General features: G+C 67.6%; 1 protein-coding gene across 8 annotated transcripts in view; it reads left to right on the plus strand.

Moving 5' to 3' along the window:
• Positions 1–1,734: 1,734 nt before the first annotated feature.
• HSPG2 (heparan sulfate proteoglycan 2) overlaps positions 1,735–16,399 on the plus strand; it is a 37,437-nt gene continuing 22,772 nt past the window's right edge. For 7 of the 8 annotated variants that reach the window (XM_042794669.1, XM_042794670.1, XM_042794673.1 and 4 more), the window contains exons 1-37: positions 1,735–1,782; positions 2,016–2,125; positions 2,226–2,284; positions 2,956–3,116; positions 3,360–3,485; positions 4,354–4,596; positions 4,700–4,819; positions 4,927–5,058; positions 5,807–5,951; positions 6,555–6,703; positions 6,789–6,935; positions 7,001–7,164; positions 7,238–7,414; positions 8,153–8,349; positions 8,426–8,573; positions 8,658–8,785; positions 8,886–8,972; positions 9,052–9,110; positions 9,203–9,270; positions 9,913–10,053; positions 11,007–11,183; positions 11,264–11,443; positions 11,539–11,657; positions 11,741–11,852; positions 11,940–12,053; positions 12,152–12,279; positions 12,357–12,443; positions 12,539–12,588; positions 12,696–12,784; positions 12,891–13,031; positions 13,126–13,317; positions 13,969–14,061; positions 14,137–14,217; positions 14,328–14,558; positions 14,666–14,779; positions 14,878–15,005; positions 15,076–15,162. In XM_042794669.1, the coding sequence (XP_042650603.1) occupies positions 1,746–1,782; positions 2,016–2,125; positions 2,226–2,284; positions 2,956–3,116; positions 3,360–3,485; positions 4,354–4,596; positions 4,700–4,819; positions 4,927–5,058; positions 5,807–5,951; positions 6,555–6,703; positions 6,789–6,935; positions 7,001–7,164; positions 7,238–7,414; positions 8,153–8,349; positions 8,426–8,573; positions 8,658–8,785; positions 8,886–8,972; positions 9,052–9,110; positions 9,203–9,270; positions 9,913–10,053; positions 11,007–11,183; positions 11,264–11,443; positions 11,539–11,657; positions 11,741–11,852; positions 11,940–12,053; positions 12,152–12,279; positions 12,357–12,443; positions 12,539–12,588; positions 12,696–12,784; positions 12,891–13,031; positions 13,126–13,317; positions 13,969–14,061; positions 14,137–14,217; positions 14,328–14,558; positions 14,666–14,779; positions 14,878–15,005; positions 15,076–15,162 (4,721 nt within the window). In that variant the 5' untranslated portion in view covers positions 1,735–1,745. Of the gene's footprint in view, positions 1,783–2,015; positions 2,126–2,225; positions 2,285–2,955; positions 3,117–3,359; positions 3,486–4,353; positions 4,597–4,699; positions 4,820–4,926; positions 5,059–5,806; positions 5,952–6,554; positions 6,704–6,788; positions 6,936–7,000; positions 7,165–7,237; positions 7,415–8,152; positions 8,350–8,425; positions 8,574–8,657; positions 8,786–8,885; positions 8,973–9,051; positions 9,111–9,202; positions 9,271–9,912; positions 10,054–11,006; positions 11,184–11,263; positions 11,444–11,538; positions 11,658–11,740; positions 11,853–11,939; positions 12,054–12,151; positions 12,280–12,356; positions 12,444–12,538; positions 12,589–12,695; positions 12,785–12,890; positions 13,032–13,125; positions 13,318–13,968; positions 14,062–14,136; positions 14,218–14,327; positions 14,559–14,665; positions 14,780–14,877; positions 15,006–15,075; positions 15,163–16,399 lie in introns of those variants that run through there. The other variant, XM_042794676.1, reaches the window with a different exon arrangement.

The following is a 16,399-nucleotide window of genomic DNA, read 5'->3' on the forward strand; positions in this document are numbered from 1 at the left end:
GTGCACAGCCCCGTGTCAGTGTGCACACACGTCCCTGGGTTGGCACACACATGTAGCGGTGCAAACGTGTGTGGACAGCCCCGTGTCAGTGTGCACACGCGTCCCTGGGTTGGCACACACATGTAGCAGTGCAAGCACGTGTGCACAGCCCCGTGTCAGTGTGCACACACGTCCCTGGGTTGGCACACACATGTAGCGGTGCAAGCGTGTACCCAGCCCTCTGTCAGCGTGCACACGCGTCCCCGTGCCGGCACACGCACGCAGTACTGCAAACACACGTGCGCAGCCCCGTGTCAGCGCGCACACGCATCCCCGCCACGGCGCCCAGGCGTAGCGGCGCACACGCGTGTGCCCGGGCCCCGTGTCGGCGGCCCCACACCTCCCCGTGACGGCACCGCGGGCCCAGCGGCGCGAAGGCGTGCGCGCCCGGCCCGTGCGCTCCCCTCGCACCGCACACGCGTGTGCCCGCTGCCGTGGCGGTGCCGTGGCGGTGCAGGAATGCGGTGGGTGGGCGGTGAGCTCATCCCCACCCCCCCCCCCCCCCACCCCCCCGCGCGGCGCCGGCCGTGACTCCACCGCGCAGCTATGCGGCCCCGGCCCTGCCAGCGCCCGCCGGGTCCCCCCCCCCCCCCCCCACTCGGGCGGTGACGTGGCCTGGCACCCAGCGGGGGGGGGTGACGGGTGTCCCCCAGGTCACCCGCGGCACCCGGGGCGTGGCCGAGACCTCCTTCCCCGAGGACACAGTGGCCGACCACGTCGGGGACACGCGGGGACGCCGGTACTACGAGCAGCTCTCCGACGACGAGGACCTGGTGGCGTCGGGCGGTAAGGTGGCTGCGGGTGGGTGGGTGTCACCGTGGGCGGGTGCCACCCTGGGTGGGTGCCACCCTGGGTGCCGCTCACGCTGCCCCCCTGGCAGATGGCACCGGGATCTGGTGGCATCTGGCAGTAAGGTGGCACTGGGTGGGTGGGTGTCACCGTGGGTGGGTGCCACCGTGGGTGGATGTCACTATGGGTGGGTGTCACTATGGGTGGGTGCCACCCTGGGTGCCACCAGTGCTGTCCCCATGGCAGATGGCACCGGGACTTGGTGACATCTGGCAGTAAGGTGGCACCGGGTGGGTGGGTGTCACCATGGGTGGGAGTCACCCTGGGTGGGTGTCACTATGGGTGGGTGCCACCCTGGGTGCCACCAGTGCTGTCCCCATGGCAGATGGCACCGGGACTGGGTGGCATCTGGCAATAAGGTAGCACTGGGTGATCTGTGCCATGCTGGGTGGGTGTCACCGTGGGTGGGAGTCACCCTGGGTGGGTGCCACCATGAGTAGGTGCCACCCTGGGTGCCACTTCTGCTGTCCCCATGGCAGATGGCACTGGGACTTGGTGGCATCTGGCAGTAAGGTGGCACCGGGTGGGTGGGTGTCACCATGGGTGGGTGCCACCGTGGGTGGGTGCCACCCTGGGTGCCACGGGCGCTGTCCCCATTGCAGATGGCAGCGGGGAGGATGGCAGCGGTGTCACCTGGCCGCTGGTGGGCACTCCCCACGTACCCAGCGTCGGGCTGGCACCCACCGGTAAGGGGACGCCGTGGGGTGGCACTTGTCCCCTGGGTGCCACCCGCGTGTCACCGCTCTCAAGCTCTGTCATCTCTTCATCCTCCTCTTCCTCCTCTTCCTCTTCTTCCTCCTCCTCCTCCTCCTCCTCCTCGGCGGGCAGCGCCCGGGCCCCATCCCGCGCCGGCAGGCATGGTGGTGGCTGAGCCCGAGGATGACCCCCCGCTGAGTAAGTGGCACATTTTGGGGGACACCCCTCTTGCTGCACCCCCACTTTTTTCCCTCACTGCCTTATACTGGGGGGGGGGGGAACCCCAAAATATTGGGGAGCTGGATGAGGGCTCACAACTGGGTGGGGAGTTGCAGCCGGATGGGGGGCACAGGGAGATACTTTTTGGGGGTGCAGGTGCCCCCCCTCCCCCATTTTTGATGGCCCCCCTATTTTTGACACCCCCCCCTCAGTTTATTTCCGGGCGCTGGTGAACTTCACCCGCAGCATCGACTACAGCCGGCAGCTGGAGGACCCCGAATCTGAGGAATTTCGGGAGATTTCCGAGGCGGTGGTGGATACGGTGAGGGAGGAGGGCACGGGGGGGGCGATTCTGGGGGTGGGGGGGCACCCAAAGAGCACCCTGACCCCCCATTTTCTGCTTCCCCCCCCCCCCCCATCAGCTGGAGTCGGAGTATTACAAGGTGCCCGGGGAGCAGGTGGTCAGCGTGGTCTTCATCAAGTGAGCTGGGGGGGCTTGGGGGGGCTGGGGGGTTTGGGGGTTTGGAGGGGCAGGAGGGATGGGAGGTGCAGAGGGGGTTTGGGGGGGGCAGGGGGAATTGGGGGGAGGGGGAAGGTTGGGGGGGATGGGGAGATTGGGGGGGGCAGTGGGGAGGTTTGCGGGGCTATAAATTGGGTTGGGATGATGGGGAGGTTTGGGGGTGCAGGGGGTCGGGGTGATGGGGAGATGTGGGAGGTGATGGGCAGGTTTGGGGGGCTGTGGGGCGGTTTGGGGTGATGGGGAAGTTTGGGGGTGCAGGGGGTTGGGGTGATGGGGAGGTGGGGGGCTGTGGGGAGGTTTGGGGTGATGGGGAGGTTTGGGGGTGCAGGGGAGGTTTGGGGGTGCAGGGGGTCGGGGTGATGGGGAGGTGGGGGGCTGTGGGGAGGTTTGGGGTGATGGGGAGGTTTGGGGGTGCAGGGGAGGTTTGGGGGTGCAGGGGGTCGGGGCGATGGGGAGGTTTGGGGCTGCAGGGTGAATTGGGGTGATGGGGAGATGTGGGAGGTGATGGGCAGGTTTGGGGGGCTGTGGGGCGGTTTGGGGTGATGGGGAGGTTTGGGGGTGCAGGGGAGGTTTTGGGGGTGCAGTGAGGATATTTTTGGGGTGTTGACCCCCCCCCCCTTCCTACCCCCCAGAGAGCTGGAAGGCGATGTCTTCGTGGAGCTGGACGTGGGCTCGGAGGGGAACGGGGACGAGGCGCAGCTGGGGGGGGTCCTGCGGGACCTGCTGGCCACCGGCTCCATTGCCTCCTACCTCACCTCCCCCCACGGCTTCCAGTTCCGGCGCCTGGGGGCTGGTGAGCATGGGGGGAGGGCCTGGGGGGGTTTTGGGGGAGCTACGGGGGTTTTGGGGGGGGCTATGGGGTGGGAGAGCTCATATCACCCTATATACCCCATCACGTTGCTGGGTCCCCCGTTGCAGCGTGTCTCAAATCCACACCCCCTGCTCCCCCCTGGTTTCTGGTGGGTAGATATTTTGGGGGGTGGGAGGGGTGGGGTGTCACCCTGATTGTGCCCCCCCCCCCCCATTTTCCAACCAGTGACCCCCCACCCACGCGCCTGCACCCCCTTGGAGTTCACCTGCGGCAGCGGCGAATGCGTTGCCGGCGAATACCGCTGCGACCGCCGGCCCGACTGCCGCGATGCCTCTGACGAGGACGGCTGCGGTGAGACCCCCCCTGCTCCCCCGTTCCCCCCCACAGCCCCCCACTGCACCCCCATTTCCCATTATAATCCCCCATAAATCCCCCCTGCACCCCCATTTCCCTCTATAACCCTCCCATAACGCCCCTACCCCCATTCCCCCCCCGTAACCCTCCCTTGTGCCCTCATTTCCCCCTGTAACCCCCCGTAACCCCTCCACACCCCCATTTCCCCTCCATAAGCCCCCATAACCCCCCCTGTACCCCCATTTCCCTCTATAACCTGCCCATAACCCCCCCCATAAATCCCTATTTCCCCCATAACCCTCCATAAACCCCCCCGGTAGCCCTCCATAACCCCACACTGCACCCCCATTTCCCCCCATAGCCCCCCCACTGCACCCCCATTTCCCCTTATAAACCCCCCATAAACCCCCTGCACCCTCATTCCACCGCCAGAGCCCCCATAGCCCCCCCACTGCACACCCATTTCCCCCTATAACCTTCCCATAACCCCCCCCACCCCCATTTCCCCCCATAAACCCCCTTATATGCCCCCATTACCCCCCATAACCCCCCCACTGCACTCCCATTTCCCCCTATAACCCTCCCATAACCCCCCCACCCCCATAACTCCCCCCTGCACCCCCATTTCCCTCGCATAGCCCCCCATAAACCCCCTTATACGCCCCCCATTACCCCCCATAACCCCCCCACTGCACCCCCATTTCCTCTATAACACTCCCATAACCCCCCCCACCCCCATAACCCCCCTGCACCCCCATTTCCCCCTATAGCCCGTCCCCACCCCCATTTCTCCCACATACCCCCCCCCACCACTGCACCCCCATTTCCCATCCATAACCCCCCCCCCCCGCCCCCATCCCTGCAGACCCCCCGACGCGGACGCCCCCCACCACCGCCCGCCCCGCCACCACCACCCGCCCGGTGAGCACCGTCACGGCCGCCGTCACCCCCTCCCTGCACCGCCCCTTCACCCCGCGCCCCCCCAAACCGCCGATGGGCGGGTGCCGAGCGGGCGAAGCCCCTTGTGCCGACGGGCGCTGCGTCCCCCGCGATTACCTCTGCGACGGCGAGCCCGACTGCGCCGACGGCAGCGACGAGGAAGCTTGCGGTGAGTGGGCGGTGGCGCGGCGAGGGGGGGGGGGGCACCCTGTGGGTGCTGACACCCCCCCCCCCCCCATTCCCCTTCCTCCACCCTTTCCCCCCCACCCCAGGCACCCCCTCGCCCTGCGAACCCAACGAATTCAAGTGCCGCAACGGGCACTGCGCCCTCAAGCTTTGGCGCTGCGACGGCGAGAACGACTGCGGCGACGGCTCCGACGAGACCGATTGCCGTGAGTACGGGCTGGGGACGCACACGCACACGCACACGCACACGCACACGCACACGCGCGCGCGGTGCCGCGGTCCCGGTTGACACGTGTCGCCGTCACCGCCGCAGCCACCAAGGCGCCCGGTGCGGCGTGTGGGCCGGCGGAGTTTCGGTGCGTGGCGAGCGGGAGCTGCATCCGCGCCAGCTACCAGTGCGACCGGGAGCCCGACTGTCCCGACCGCTCCGATGAGGTCGGCTGCGGTGAGTGACGCCGGGAGGGGACACGTTCAGCCAGGGGAGGGGACGCCCCTGCCGGGCGCGGTGCTGGGCGGGGGAGCCGCCGTCGGGGCTGCGTGGCCGGGGATGCTGCGGCCGAGCCGCGCTGGGGACGTGGTGCCGTGGCACCGGGCTGGGGACGCCGCACCCAGGGACCCTGGACTGGGGACACTGTGCCAGGCTGGGACCCTCTGTCATGGCAGTGTGCTGGTGACAGCGCGGGGGACACTGTCCCCAAGCGGTGCCACGCTGAGGGGACCCTGTGCCTCGGCACGGCGCTGGGTGCTGCGCTGGGGGCCCTGTCCCCAGGCAGTGCCACGTTGGGGACCCAGTGCCACATCCCCACGGTGGGTGACATGGTGGGGGCCCTGTCCCCGAGCAGTGCCACACTGGGGACCCGGTGCCACAGACCCACGGTGGTGGCCCTGTCCCCAGGCAGTGCCACATGGGGGACCCGGTGCCATGGCCCCACGGCGGGTGACACGGTGGTGGCCCTGTCCCCGATCTGTGCCACACGGGGGACCCAGTGCCATGGCCCCACGGTGGTGGCCCTGTCCCCAGGCAGTGCCATGCTGGGGACCCGGTGCCATGGGTACATGGGGTGACACGGTGGTGGCCCTGTCCCCGAGCTGTGCCACACTGGGGACCCAGTGCCACATCCCGGCGGCGGTGGCCCCGTCCGCAGGCGGTGCCGGGGGGGTCCCGCGGGTGGTGACGGGGGGGGCGCGGGCAGTGCCCCCACAGGTGGTGACGCTCCCGCGGGAGTCGGTGCGGGCGGTGCCGGGGCAGACCGTCACCTTCACCTGCGTGGCCACCGGCGTCCCCACCCCCATCATCACCTGGCGCCTCAACTGGGGCCACACCCCCAGCAGCCACAGGTGGGGGCGGGGCCTCGGGGGGCGGGGCCCCATGGGTGGGCCCGGGGGGGCGGGGCCTAAGGGCGCTGGCCCGCAGGGGTTGGCCATGGGGGCCTGGGGGAGGGGCTTGGGAGGAGGGGGGGTGTGGCTTAACGTTGAGGAGGGGCTTGTGCTTTGGGTGTGGCCTGCGATGGGAGGAGCTTCTACCGGGGGAGGGGCCTGGGGGGCGGGGCTTGTGCTTTGCGGTGAGTGGTGGTTGTGCTTGGGGCGGGGTCTGTAATGGTGGGCGGGGCTTGCGAGGGGCGGGGTTTGTGGTGAGGGTGGGGGTTGTGCGGGGGCGGGGCTTGCATGCTGGGGGTGGGGCTTGTGGCAGGAGGGGGCTGTGGTGGGAGGGGCTTGCACTAGGGGAAGCACTGGTGGGAGTGGCCTGCACGAGGGGGCGGTGCTTGTACGGGGGGGTGGCTTGCGGCGGTGGGCGGGGCTTTCCAGGCGGGATTCCCAGCAAGGGCCAGCGGTAAGGACCACGGGGAGCTGCGCGGCGGGCGGGGCTTGCACGAGGGGGCGGGGCTTGCACGAGGGGGCGGGGCTGCGCTCCCGGGGCCGGTGCCAAGTGGTGCCGCGCAGGGTGTCGATCGTGAGCGAGGCCGGGCAGGGCACGCTGACCATCCGGGACGTGAAAGAGGCCGACCAAGGCGCCTACACCTGCGAGGCCATCAACACCCTGGGCATGGTCTTCGGCATCCCCGACAGCATCCTCACCGTCACCCGCCCTGGTGAGCGTCCCCCCAAGCCCCCCCCCAAGCCACCCCCCCCCCCCCCCTCGGCATCTGTGTCACCCTCACCCACCGTCTCCCCCAGGGCCGTGCCCCGAGGGCCACTTCCAGGTGACGGGGACCTCCCGCTGCCTGCCCTGCTTCTGCTTCGGCGTCGCCACCGCCTGCCGCGCCACCGCCCGCCACCGCCACCGCCTCCGCCTCCGCTTCGACCGCCCCGACGACTTTAAGGGTGAGCCGTGGGGACAAGGGACGAGGGACGAGGGACACACCCAGGGGCTGAGCATCTCCTTTCAGGCGTCAACGTGACGGTGCCGGCGGCGCCGTCCTCGACGGTGCTCTCGGCCCCCCAGCTCCACGTGGACACGGGTGCTGAGGAATTCCAGCTCTTGGATCTGTCCCGCCGCTTCCTGGCCCTCGACGCCTTCTGGGCGCTGCCGGACACCTTCCTCGGGGACAAGGTGACACCAGGGTGGGGCCGGGGCTGGGGACGCCGGCGGCACACAGCTGCTGACAGCCCGCCGGTGCTGCCAGGTGGACGCCTACGGCGGAGCGCTGAGTTATGGGGTGCGGTACCGGCTGGGGCGGGGACCCCCCGAGCCCACCGCCCACCCCGACGTGGTGCTGCGGGGCCACGGGCGGCAGCTGCGGGCGCGCGCCGGGGCCACCCGGCCCGATGTCCTCAACCGGCGGCACGTGCCCTTCACCGAGGTGGGTGTGGGGGGGGGGCGGGGGGGTGCTGCTGGTGGGGGTGATGGGTGGTGCTGGTGGGTGAGTGATGGTGGGGGGGATGGCGGGGCAGTGGTGGGGGCGTGATGGCAGTGACAATAGCGGGGGGGTGGCAGTGATGGGGGGGCGGTGATGGGGGGTGGCAGTGATGGGGGGTGACAGTGATGGGGGGGCAGTGATGGGGGGTGGCAGAGATGGGGGGTGGCAGAGATGGGGGGAGGCAGAGATGGGGGGAGGCAGTGATGGGGCAGTGATGGGGGGGCAGTGATGGGGGGGTGGCAGTGATGGGGGGTGGCAGAGATGGGGGGAGGCAGAGATGGGGGGAGGCAGTGATGGGGCAGTGATGGGGGGGCAGTGATGGGGGGGTGGCAGTGATGGGGGGTGGCAGAGATGGGGGGGTGGCAGTGATGGGGTTGGCAGTGACGGGGGGGTGGCAGTGATGGTGGGTGGCAGTGATGGGGGGGCAGTGATGGGGGGTGGCAGTGATGGGGGGATGGCAGTGATGGGGGGGGTGGCAGTGATGGGGGGGTGGAAGTGACAGTAGGGGGGTGATGCTGGTGATGGCGGTGGATGAGTGATGGGTGGGTGACGTTGGTGGTGATGAGCGAGTGCTGCTGGTGAAGAGCAGGTGACGCTGGTGGTGGCCGGTGGGTGGTGGCGGGTGGGTGACACCAGCGTTGGCATAACGCTGGGGTGACACCGGTGTCCCCATCCCGGCAGGACCACTGGGAGGATGAGGAGGGTGCCCCGGTGAGCCGGGAGCTGCTGCTGCTGGTGCTGCAGGGCCTGGAGGGCATCTTCATCCGGGCGGTGTACGACGGGCGCATGGCCAGCGTGGGGCTCAGCGACGTGGCCATGGATGTCACCAGCCCCGGTGACACCAGCCTGGGGCCAGCTGGGGACGTTGAGGAGTGCAGGTGACCTCTGGTAGCGAGGACGCGGGCTCGGTGCCCCTGCCGCCACGATGCCACCGTCACACCGCTGTGTCCCCAGGTGCCCCGTGGGCTACGCGGGGCTGTCGTGCCAGAGATGTGCCACCCGCTTCGAGCGGGTGACGAGGGGACCCTACCTGGGGACCTGCTCCGGTTGCGGCTGCCACGGCCACTCCAGCACCTGCGACCCCGTTTTTGGGCACTGCCTGGTAAGGGGAGGGAGGGTGACAAGGAGACGGGGGTGTGGTAGGCTGTCACCACCCCCCGTGGTGCCACACGCGTGTCCCCCTCAGAACTGCCAGCACAACACGGAGGGTCCCCAGTGCGAGAAGTGCAAACCCGGCTTCTTCGGCGATGCCACCAAGGGCACGGCCACCGCCTGTCACCCTTGTCCCTGTCCCTACACCGAGCCATCTCGCAGGTGGGTGCCAACCCCACGGGGCCCCCCCATGGTCTTTCCCCCCCCCCCCCCCCCCCAAGATGTCACAGCCCCACTGTGTCACCGTCATTGTCACCCGCAGGTTTTCAGAGTCGTGCTTTTTGGACACGGACGGCCAAGCCACCTGCGACGCCTGTGCACCCGGTTACGCCGGCCGTCGCTGCGAGAGGTGGGCGGGGGGGTCCCTATAACCTCCCCCCCCCATCCGAGACACCCCCCCCCCCCCCATCACCTACCCATCCCCATAGGTGCGCCCCGGGCTACGAGGGAGACCCCATCCAGCCGGGTGGCAAGTGCACCCCGATCGGTGAGTGGTGGGTGCTGGTTGTGGGGTGCCCCCCCCCCCCCCTCCCAACCTCCACCCAGGGGTGCCCCCACCCTCACCCTCACTGCTCACAGGCCAGGAGCTCATCAAGTGTGACGCCCGCGGGGGCAAGGATGCGGCCGGTGGCACGTGCCGCTGCAAGGTGCGGGCGGGGTGCTGGGGGTGGGGGGGGTGGGGGGGCCGGGTGCTCCCATCTTCCACAGCACCCAGTGGGATCCCCAAAGCACCCAGTCTGAGCCCCTCCGTGGCACCCAGTGGGATCCCTCAGGGACACCCAGTCTGAGCCCCACTATGACATCCAGTCCAGCCCCCCAGAGCCCCTTTTCTGACCCCCTCAGAGCACCAAGTCCAGTGCCCAGGGTACCCAGTCCAATCTCCCCCCAGCACCCATGCCAACCCCCCCCATAGCACCCAGTCTGACCGCCCTCCCCCAGCACCCATTTCACCCCCTTCCCTCCAGCACCCATTCCAACCCCCCACGGCACCCAGTCCTATCCCTGGGGCACCCACTCCCACCCCTGCCTGCCCCCAGCGCCCATTCCACCCCCCACTCCATAGCCCCCAGCCCAACCCCCCCCCACGGCACCCAGTCTGATCCCCCCTGTGACACCCAGTCCAGCCCCCCGGCACCCAGTTTGTCATGCCCCCCGCCCCTTCATTTCCACTCCCCAGCACCCCCACCCCAGCATCCCATCTCCCAGCACCCAGCCGGTCCGATCCCCGCCAGCAGCACCCGCCCCACTGGCACCCCCACCCATGACACCCCCTGTCCCCCCCCCCCCAGCCCAACGTGCGGGGCCGGCTGTGCGACGCCTGCGCCGCTGGCACCTTCCACCTGAGCGCGGCCAACCCCGAGGGCTGCCTGCCCTGCTTCTGCATGGGCGTCTCGCGGCACTGCGCCAGCTCCGCGTGGAGCCGCCACCAGGTACCCCCGCGCTGTGTAGTGCCATGCCATGTTACGCCATGTTACGCCATGTTATGCCATGCTGTGCCATGCTGTGCCGTGTGTTACCGTATTACATCATGTCAAGCCATGCCACGCCATGCTCTGTCACGTCAAGTCATCCCGTGCCGTTAAATGCCGTGTGATGCCTTGTTGTGCCTCGCCGTGTCAAGCCATGTTGGGCCATGCTATCCGCTGCCATGCCACGTGGTGCCGTGCTGTGCCGTGTGATGTCATGCCACGCCATGCCACGCAATGTTGTGCCGCGCCGTGCCTTGCTGTGCTGGGCTGCGCCATGCCGTGCCGTGTCGTGTCGTGCTGTGACATGTCATGTAGTGCCACAAGTGCTATGCTGTGCCCTGTAGTGCCGTGCCATGCCGTGTGGTGCTATGCCGTGCTGTGCCATGTCATGTGCTGTGACATGTGTAGTGCCATGAGTGCTATACCGTGCCCTGTAGTGCCGTGCCATGCCACGTCATGCTGTGCCGTGCCACGTTGTGCTATGCCATGTCATGCCATGTAGTGCCGTGCCATGCCATGCCTTGCTGAGCTATGCCGTGCCGTGCCGTGTCATGTTGTGTTGTGACATGTAATGCAGAGCCATGTAACGCCGTGCCGTGTTGTGCTATGCCATGCCGTGCCACGTCACGTGCTGTGACATGTGTAGAGCCATGAGTGCTATGCCGTGCCCTGTAGTGCCGTGCCATGCCATGTAGCGCCATGCCGTGCCATGTTACTCTATGCCATGCCATGTTATGCCGTGCCATGCCATGCCTTGCCGAGCCGTGCCGTGCCGTGCCGTGTTGTGCCGCGACATGTCATGTAGAGCCACGCAGCGCCGTGCCGTGTTGTGCTGTGCCATGCCGTGCCCTGCTGTTCCACGTAGCGCTCTGCCACGCCGCACCATGCCATGCCCACCACCGATCCCTTCCCAGGTCCTCCTCACCGCCGAGGAGACGCCGCCGTTGAGCCTGGCCAACCTGGCCGGCACGCGGACGGTGGGCGACGGCGCCCGCTTCTCCTCCCCGCGGGAGCTGCTCTTCGCCGCCTTCCAGACGCTGCCCCGCGACGTCTACTACTGGGTGCTGCCCGCGCCCTTCGCCGGGGACAAGGTGCCAGCGCCGGGGCCGGCTGGGGGACAAGGTGGGTGTCCCCAGGCCGGGCTGAGCCTCGCCACATCCCACCCCCACAGGTGACATCGTACGGCGGGGAGCTGCGGTACACGGTGACACACCGGGCACCGGCGGGTGCCCAACTTCTGCCGCGCCAGCCCGACGTCCTGCTGCAGGGCAACGGCATCCTGCTGGAGCACTTCTCCGATGCCAACCCCGCCTCCGGTGTCCCCACCACTGTCACCGTGCCCTTCCGCGAGGTGAGGACCGCTGGGTGTCGTCGTCGTCCCCCCTCCCCCCCCCCCCGAGATGCGGCTGGGGACACGGCGGTCACCCCCTGGTTGTGCGCCCACAGCGTGCCTGGCGCCGGGCGGACGGGCGCGATGCCACCCGCGAGCATCTCCTGATGGCTTTGGCTGATGTTGACCTCTTCCTGATCCGGGCGTCCTACTCTGATCAACCGGAGGAGAGCAGGTACCAGGGCTGGGGAGGGGACGCTGGGGACGTGGGAACCCGGGTGGGCAGGGTGGTGGGGACGTCCCCTCTCGCCCCCGCAGACTGGCCGACGTCAGCCTGGACGTGGCGGTGCCACACGCCACCGGGCGCCCGCCGGCGCTGGAGGTGGAGGATTGCGCCTGCCCAGCCGGCTACCGCGGTGCCTCCTGCCAGGTGAGACCCCCGGGTGTCCCCTCGCTCCAGCCTCGGGGACGCCGCGAGCGGTGGCCCACCCTGCTCGTCCCTGTGTCCCCTCCGTAGGACTGTGACACCGGCTACACGCGCAGCACCACCGGGCTCTACCTGGGCACCTGCGAGCCCTGCCGGTGCCACGGCCACGCCAGCGACTGCCACCCTGAGACCGGCATCTGCCAGGTGAGCTGGGGACAGTGAGGGGACACCCCGAGGGTCCCCACGGCCGCGCCGCCGACGCCGTCACCCCCCCCCCCCCCCCCCCCCCCCCCCCTTCGCAGGGCTGCCGGGATCACACAGAAGGTGACCAGTGTGACAAGTGCCAACCGGGCTACTACGGCGATGCCACCCGGGGCACCCCAGCCGATTGCCAGCCCTGTCCCTGCCATGGACCCCACGGTGACACCCAGTAGGTGCCACCCCCTGGTCCCCTACATCCCTGGGGACACCGGCGGGGGCCCACCCATCCCTCTGTCCCCTCCACAGGGTGAGCAAGAGCTGCTTTGAGGACACGGACGGGCAGCCCACCTGCAGCGCCTGCGCCCCGGGACACAGCGGGCGCCTCTGTGAGAGGTGCCAGGGGAGCCTGGGGTAGGGGGGGGGGGAGGGTTTTTTTTGGGGTACAACCCCCCCTCATTGGCTCTTTTTTTGGTACCCCCACCCCGTAGGTGCTCGCCCGGGTATGTGGGGGACCCGCTGCGGGGAGAGCCGTGCCGAGGTGAGTGTTACGGGAAGGGGACAAGGCAGTGTCCCCTGTGGTGGCACTGGGGGGGGGGATCACGCCTAACTGCTGTCATCCCGTGTGTGTGTGTGTCCCCCCCCCAGAGCCAGGTGTCCCCAGCAGGCCGTGCCAGTGCGACCCGCGCGGCAGCACCGGCGAGGGCTGTGACGCCGAGGGGCAGTGCCACTGCAAGGTGAGTCCTGTCCCCCTCCTCAGCGTGTCCCCAAGCCCTGGGAGGGGCTGGCAGGGCGATGTCACCCACTCCGTGTCCCCCTTGGCCTGCCCCCCCCCCCCCCAAGGCCAACGTGGAGGGTCCCCACTGTGCCACCTGCCGTCCCCACCATTTCCACCTGAGTGCCAGCGAGCCGGCCGGCTGCCTGCCCTGCTTCTGCATGGGCATCGTCCAGCACTGCGCCAGCACCACCTACGCCCGCGGCACCGTGAGTGTCCCCCCCACACCCCAATGCCCCCCCCCCCCCCCGATGCTGTCCCCAGATGTCCCTGACCCCACTCACCCCTATCCCCATCCCCCAGGTGCGGACGCCCTTCGGTCCCGGTAACCCCCAGGGATTCGCTTTGGTGAACCGCCAGCGCAGCACCCGGGTGGGCACCGGCTTCAGGGTGGAGCCGGCTGCCCCCCAACCCCGACTGACCTACGACCGTTTCGGGGAGCTGCCCCCCGACTCCTACTACTGGCAGCTGCCGGCCCCCTACCAGGGGGACAAGGTAACGGGGTGCCCCCCCTATGGGGACAGGGGTGGCTGCAGGAGCACCCAGCCTGGTGCAGCACCCCTGGGTGCTCACCCCATTGGCTCTGTTGGAGGGGGAGGTGGGCGCAGCCTCCCCCCATCTCCTGCCTTATTTTTCCCTTTTCCTTTTTCATTTTTCCTTTCTCCCTTTTCCCTTCTCTGTTTTCCATTTTCCCTTTTCCCTTCTCCTTTCTCCCTTTTCCCTTTTCCCTTTTCCATTTTCCATTTTCCCTTTTCCCTTTCTCCTTTATCCTTTCTCCTTTCTTGTTTCTCCTTTCTCATTTCTCCTTTTTTCTTCTTCATCCTGTTTCCCTTCCCCATCCCTATTCCCATCCTATTCCCATCCCCTTTTTCTTCCTCTTACCTTCCACTTTCCCCATCCCCTTCCTTCTCCCTTCCTCATCCCATCCCTTCCCCATTCCAATCCCTACCCCTATCCCTATCCCATCCTCTTCTTCCCTTTCACTTTCCCCATCCCCTTTCTCTTCCTGTTCCCATTTCCCATCCCTGTCCCACCCCCATCCCATCCCTATCCCATCCTCTTCCCTTCCCTCCCCCCCTTCCTCCTCCTGTTCCTACCCCATCCCACCTCATCCTCACCCCATTCCCACCCCATCTCCCCATGCAGGTGGGCTCCTACAGCGGGCGCCTCCGCTACACCCTGACCTACACCCCGGGGGGGCAGGGAGCCCCCCTGCCTGACGCCGACATCCAGATCACGGTACGGGGGTGCCTGGGTGTGTGGGGGGGGACAGGGTGACACCAGGACACCCCCTGAACCCCCCCATATCCACAGGGCAACGACATCACGCTGGTGGCGTACCAGCCCGACCTGCCCCCGCGGACCCCCCAGGCCTTCGAGATCATTTTTCGGGAGGTAGGAGGGGGGTGGGCGGCTTTTGTCCCCGATGTCCCTCATCCTCAGGATGTGCTAAGCGGGTGTGTGTGTGTGTGTCCCCCAACTTTGGCACCCCCCTGTGCCCACAGCAATACTGGCAGCGGCCGGACGGGCAACCGGCGACGCGGGAGCATCTCCTGATGGCTTTGGCCGACCTGGATGAGATCCTCATCCGAGCCACCTACTCCACCAGCACAGCTGCATCCAGCATCGCCGACATCGCCATGGAAACAGCCGTGCCCCCCCAGCCCGGCCTCCCCCCGGCCCCCGAGGTGGAGGAATGCCGCTGCCCCCCCGGGTACCACGGGCTGTCCTGCCAGGTGAGTCCCCAGAATCCCCCCGCCCCCTCCCAGGGATATTTTTGGGGGTGGGGGTGTGTGTGTGTCACATCACTGAACCCCCCCCGCTTCTTTTATCCCCCTGGCAGGATTGTGCCCCCGGTTACACCCGCACTGGGGGGGGGCTGTACCTGGGGCACTGCGAGCTCTGCGAGTGCAACGGGCATTCGGAGAGCTGCCACCCCGAGAGCGGCGTCTGCTCCGTAAGCCTTGATATTAAGCAGGTTTTTTTTGGGGGGGGCTGGGGTCTCATCCCAGCCATAACCCCCCCCACCCCCCTTTTTGCGTATGCCCCCACCAGGGATGCTTGCACAACACGGCAGGGGATTTCTGTGACCAGTGCGCCCCCGGTTTCTACGGGGATGCCACCGCCGGTACCCCTGAGGATTGCCAGCCCTGCGCCTGTCCTCTCCCATACCCCGAAAACCAGTGAGCGCCAGTGCCGGGGCGGGAGGGTGCTGGGGAGGGGACAGGTCCCCACCTTGCCCTGTCCCCTCAGGTTCTCCAGGACCTGCGAGAGTTTGGGGGGCGGTGGGTACCGCTGCACCGCCTGCGAGCCGGGCTACACCGGGCAGTACTGCGAGCGGTGAGAGCCGCGGCGGGGCGGCCAGCAACCCCCCAGAAACCCACCCCGATGGGCTCACCCCCAAATACCCACCCCAAAGTGTTCACCCCGATGGGCTCACCCCAATATACCCACCCTGATATACCCACCCCGATGGGCTCACCCCGAAATACCCACCCCAAAGTGCTCACCCTGATGTGCTCACCCCAATATACCCACCCAGCTATACCCACCCCGATGGGCTCACCCCGACATACCCACCCTGATGGGCTCACCCCCAAATACCCACCCCAAAGTGCTCACCCCGATGGGCTCACCCCAAAATACCCACCCCAAAGTGCTCACCCCGATGGGCTCACCCCAATATACCCGCCCAGCTATACCCACCCCGATGGGCTCACCCCGACATACCCACCCTGATGGGCTCACCCCAAAATACCCACCCCAAAGTGCTCACCCCAATGTGCTCACCCCAATATACCCACCCTGATATACCCACCCCGATGGGCTCACCCCAAAATACCCACCCCGATGGGCTCACCCCGAAATACCCACCCCAAAGTGCTCACCCTGATGTGCTCACCCCAATATACCCGCCCAGCTATACCTACTTCGATGGGCTCACCCCGACATACCCACCCCAATGGGCTCAGCCGGAAATACCCACCCTGAAATACCCACCCCAAAGTGCTCACCCCGATGGGGTCACCCCAATATACCCGCCCAGCTATACCCACCCCGATGGGCTCACCCCAAAATGCTGACGCTGATGTACCCACCCTGACGGGCTCACCCCCATGTACACACCCCGATGTACCCAACTCGATGGGCTCACCCCAAAATACCCACCCAACTATACCCACCCCGATGGGCTCACCCCAAAATACCCACCCCAAAGTGCTCACCCCGATGTGCTCACCCCAATATACCCACCCAGCTATACCCACCCTGATGGGCTCACCCCAAAATGCTGACGCTGATGTACCCACCCTGACGGGCTCACCCCCATATACCCACCCTGATGTACCCACCCCGATGGGCTCACCCCAAAATACCCACCCCGATGGGCTCACCCTTATACCCACCCCCCAACACCCACCCTGATATACTCACCCCAATATACCCACCCCAGTATAACCACCCTGATGGGCTCCACCTCATACGCTCACCCCGATACACTCACCCTGATGTTCTCCTGCTATACCCACCCTGGCGTGCTCACCCCCCCTGTACCTACCCCGACCTAGTCACCCTGACG

This window comes from Tyto alba, unplaced genomic scaffold (assembly GCF_018691265.1).
Source record: "Tyto alba isolate M040663 unplaced genomic scaffold, T.alba_DEE_v4.0 Super-Scaffold_20000042, whole genome shotgun sequence".
NCBI lineage: Eukaryota > Metazoa > Chordata > Aves > Strigiformes > Tytonidae > Tyto > Tyto alba.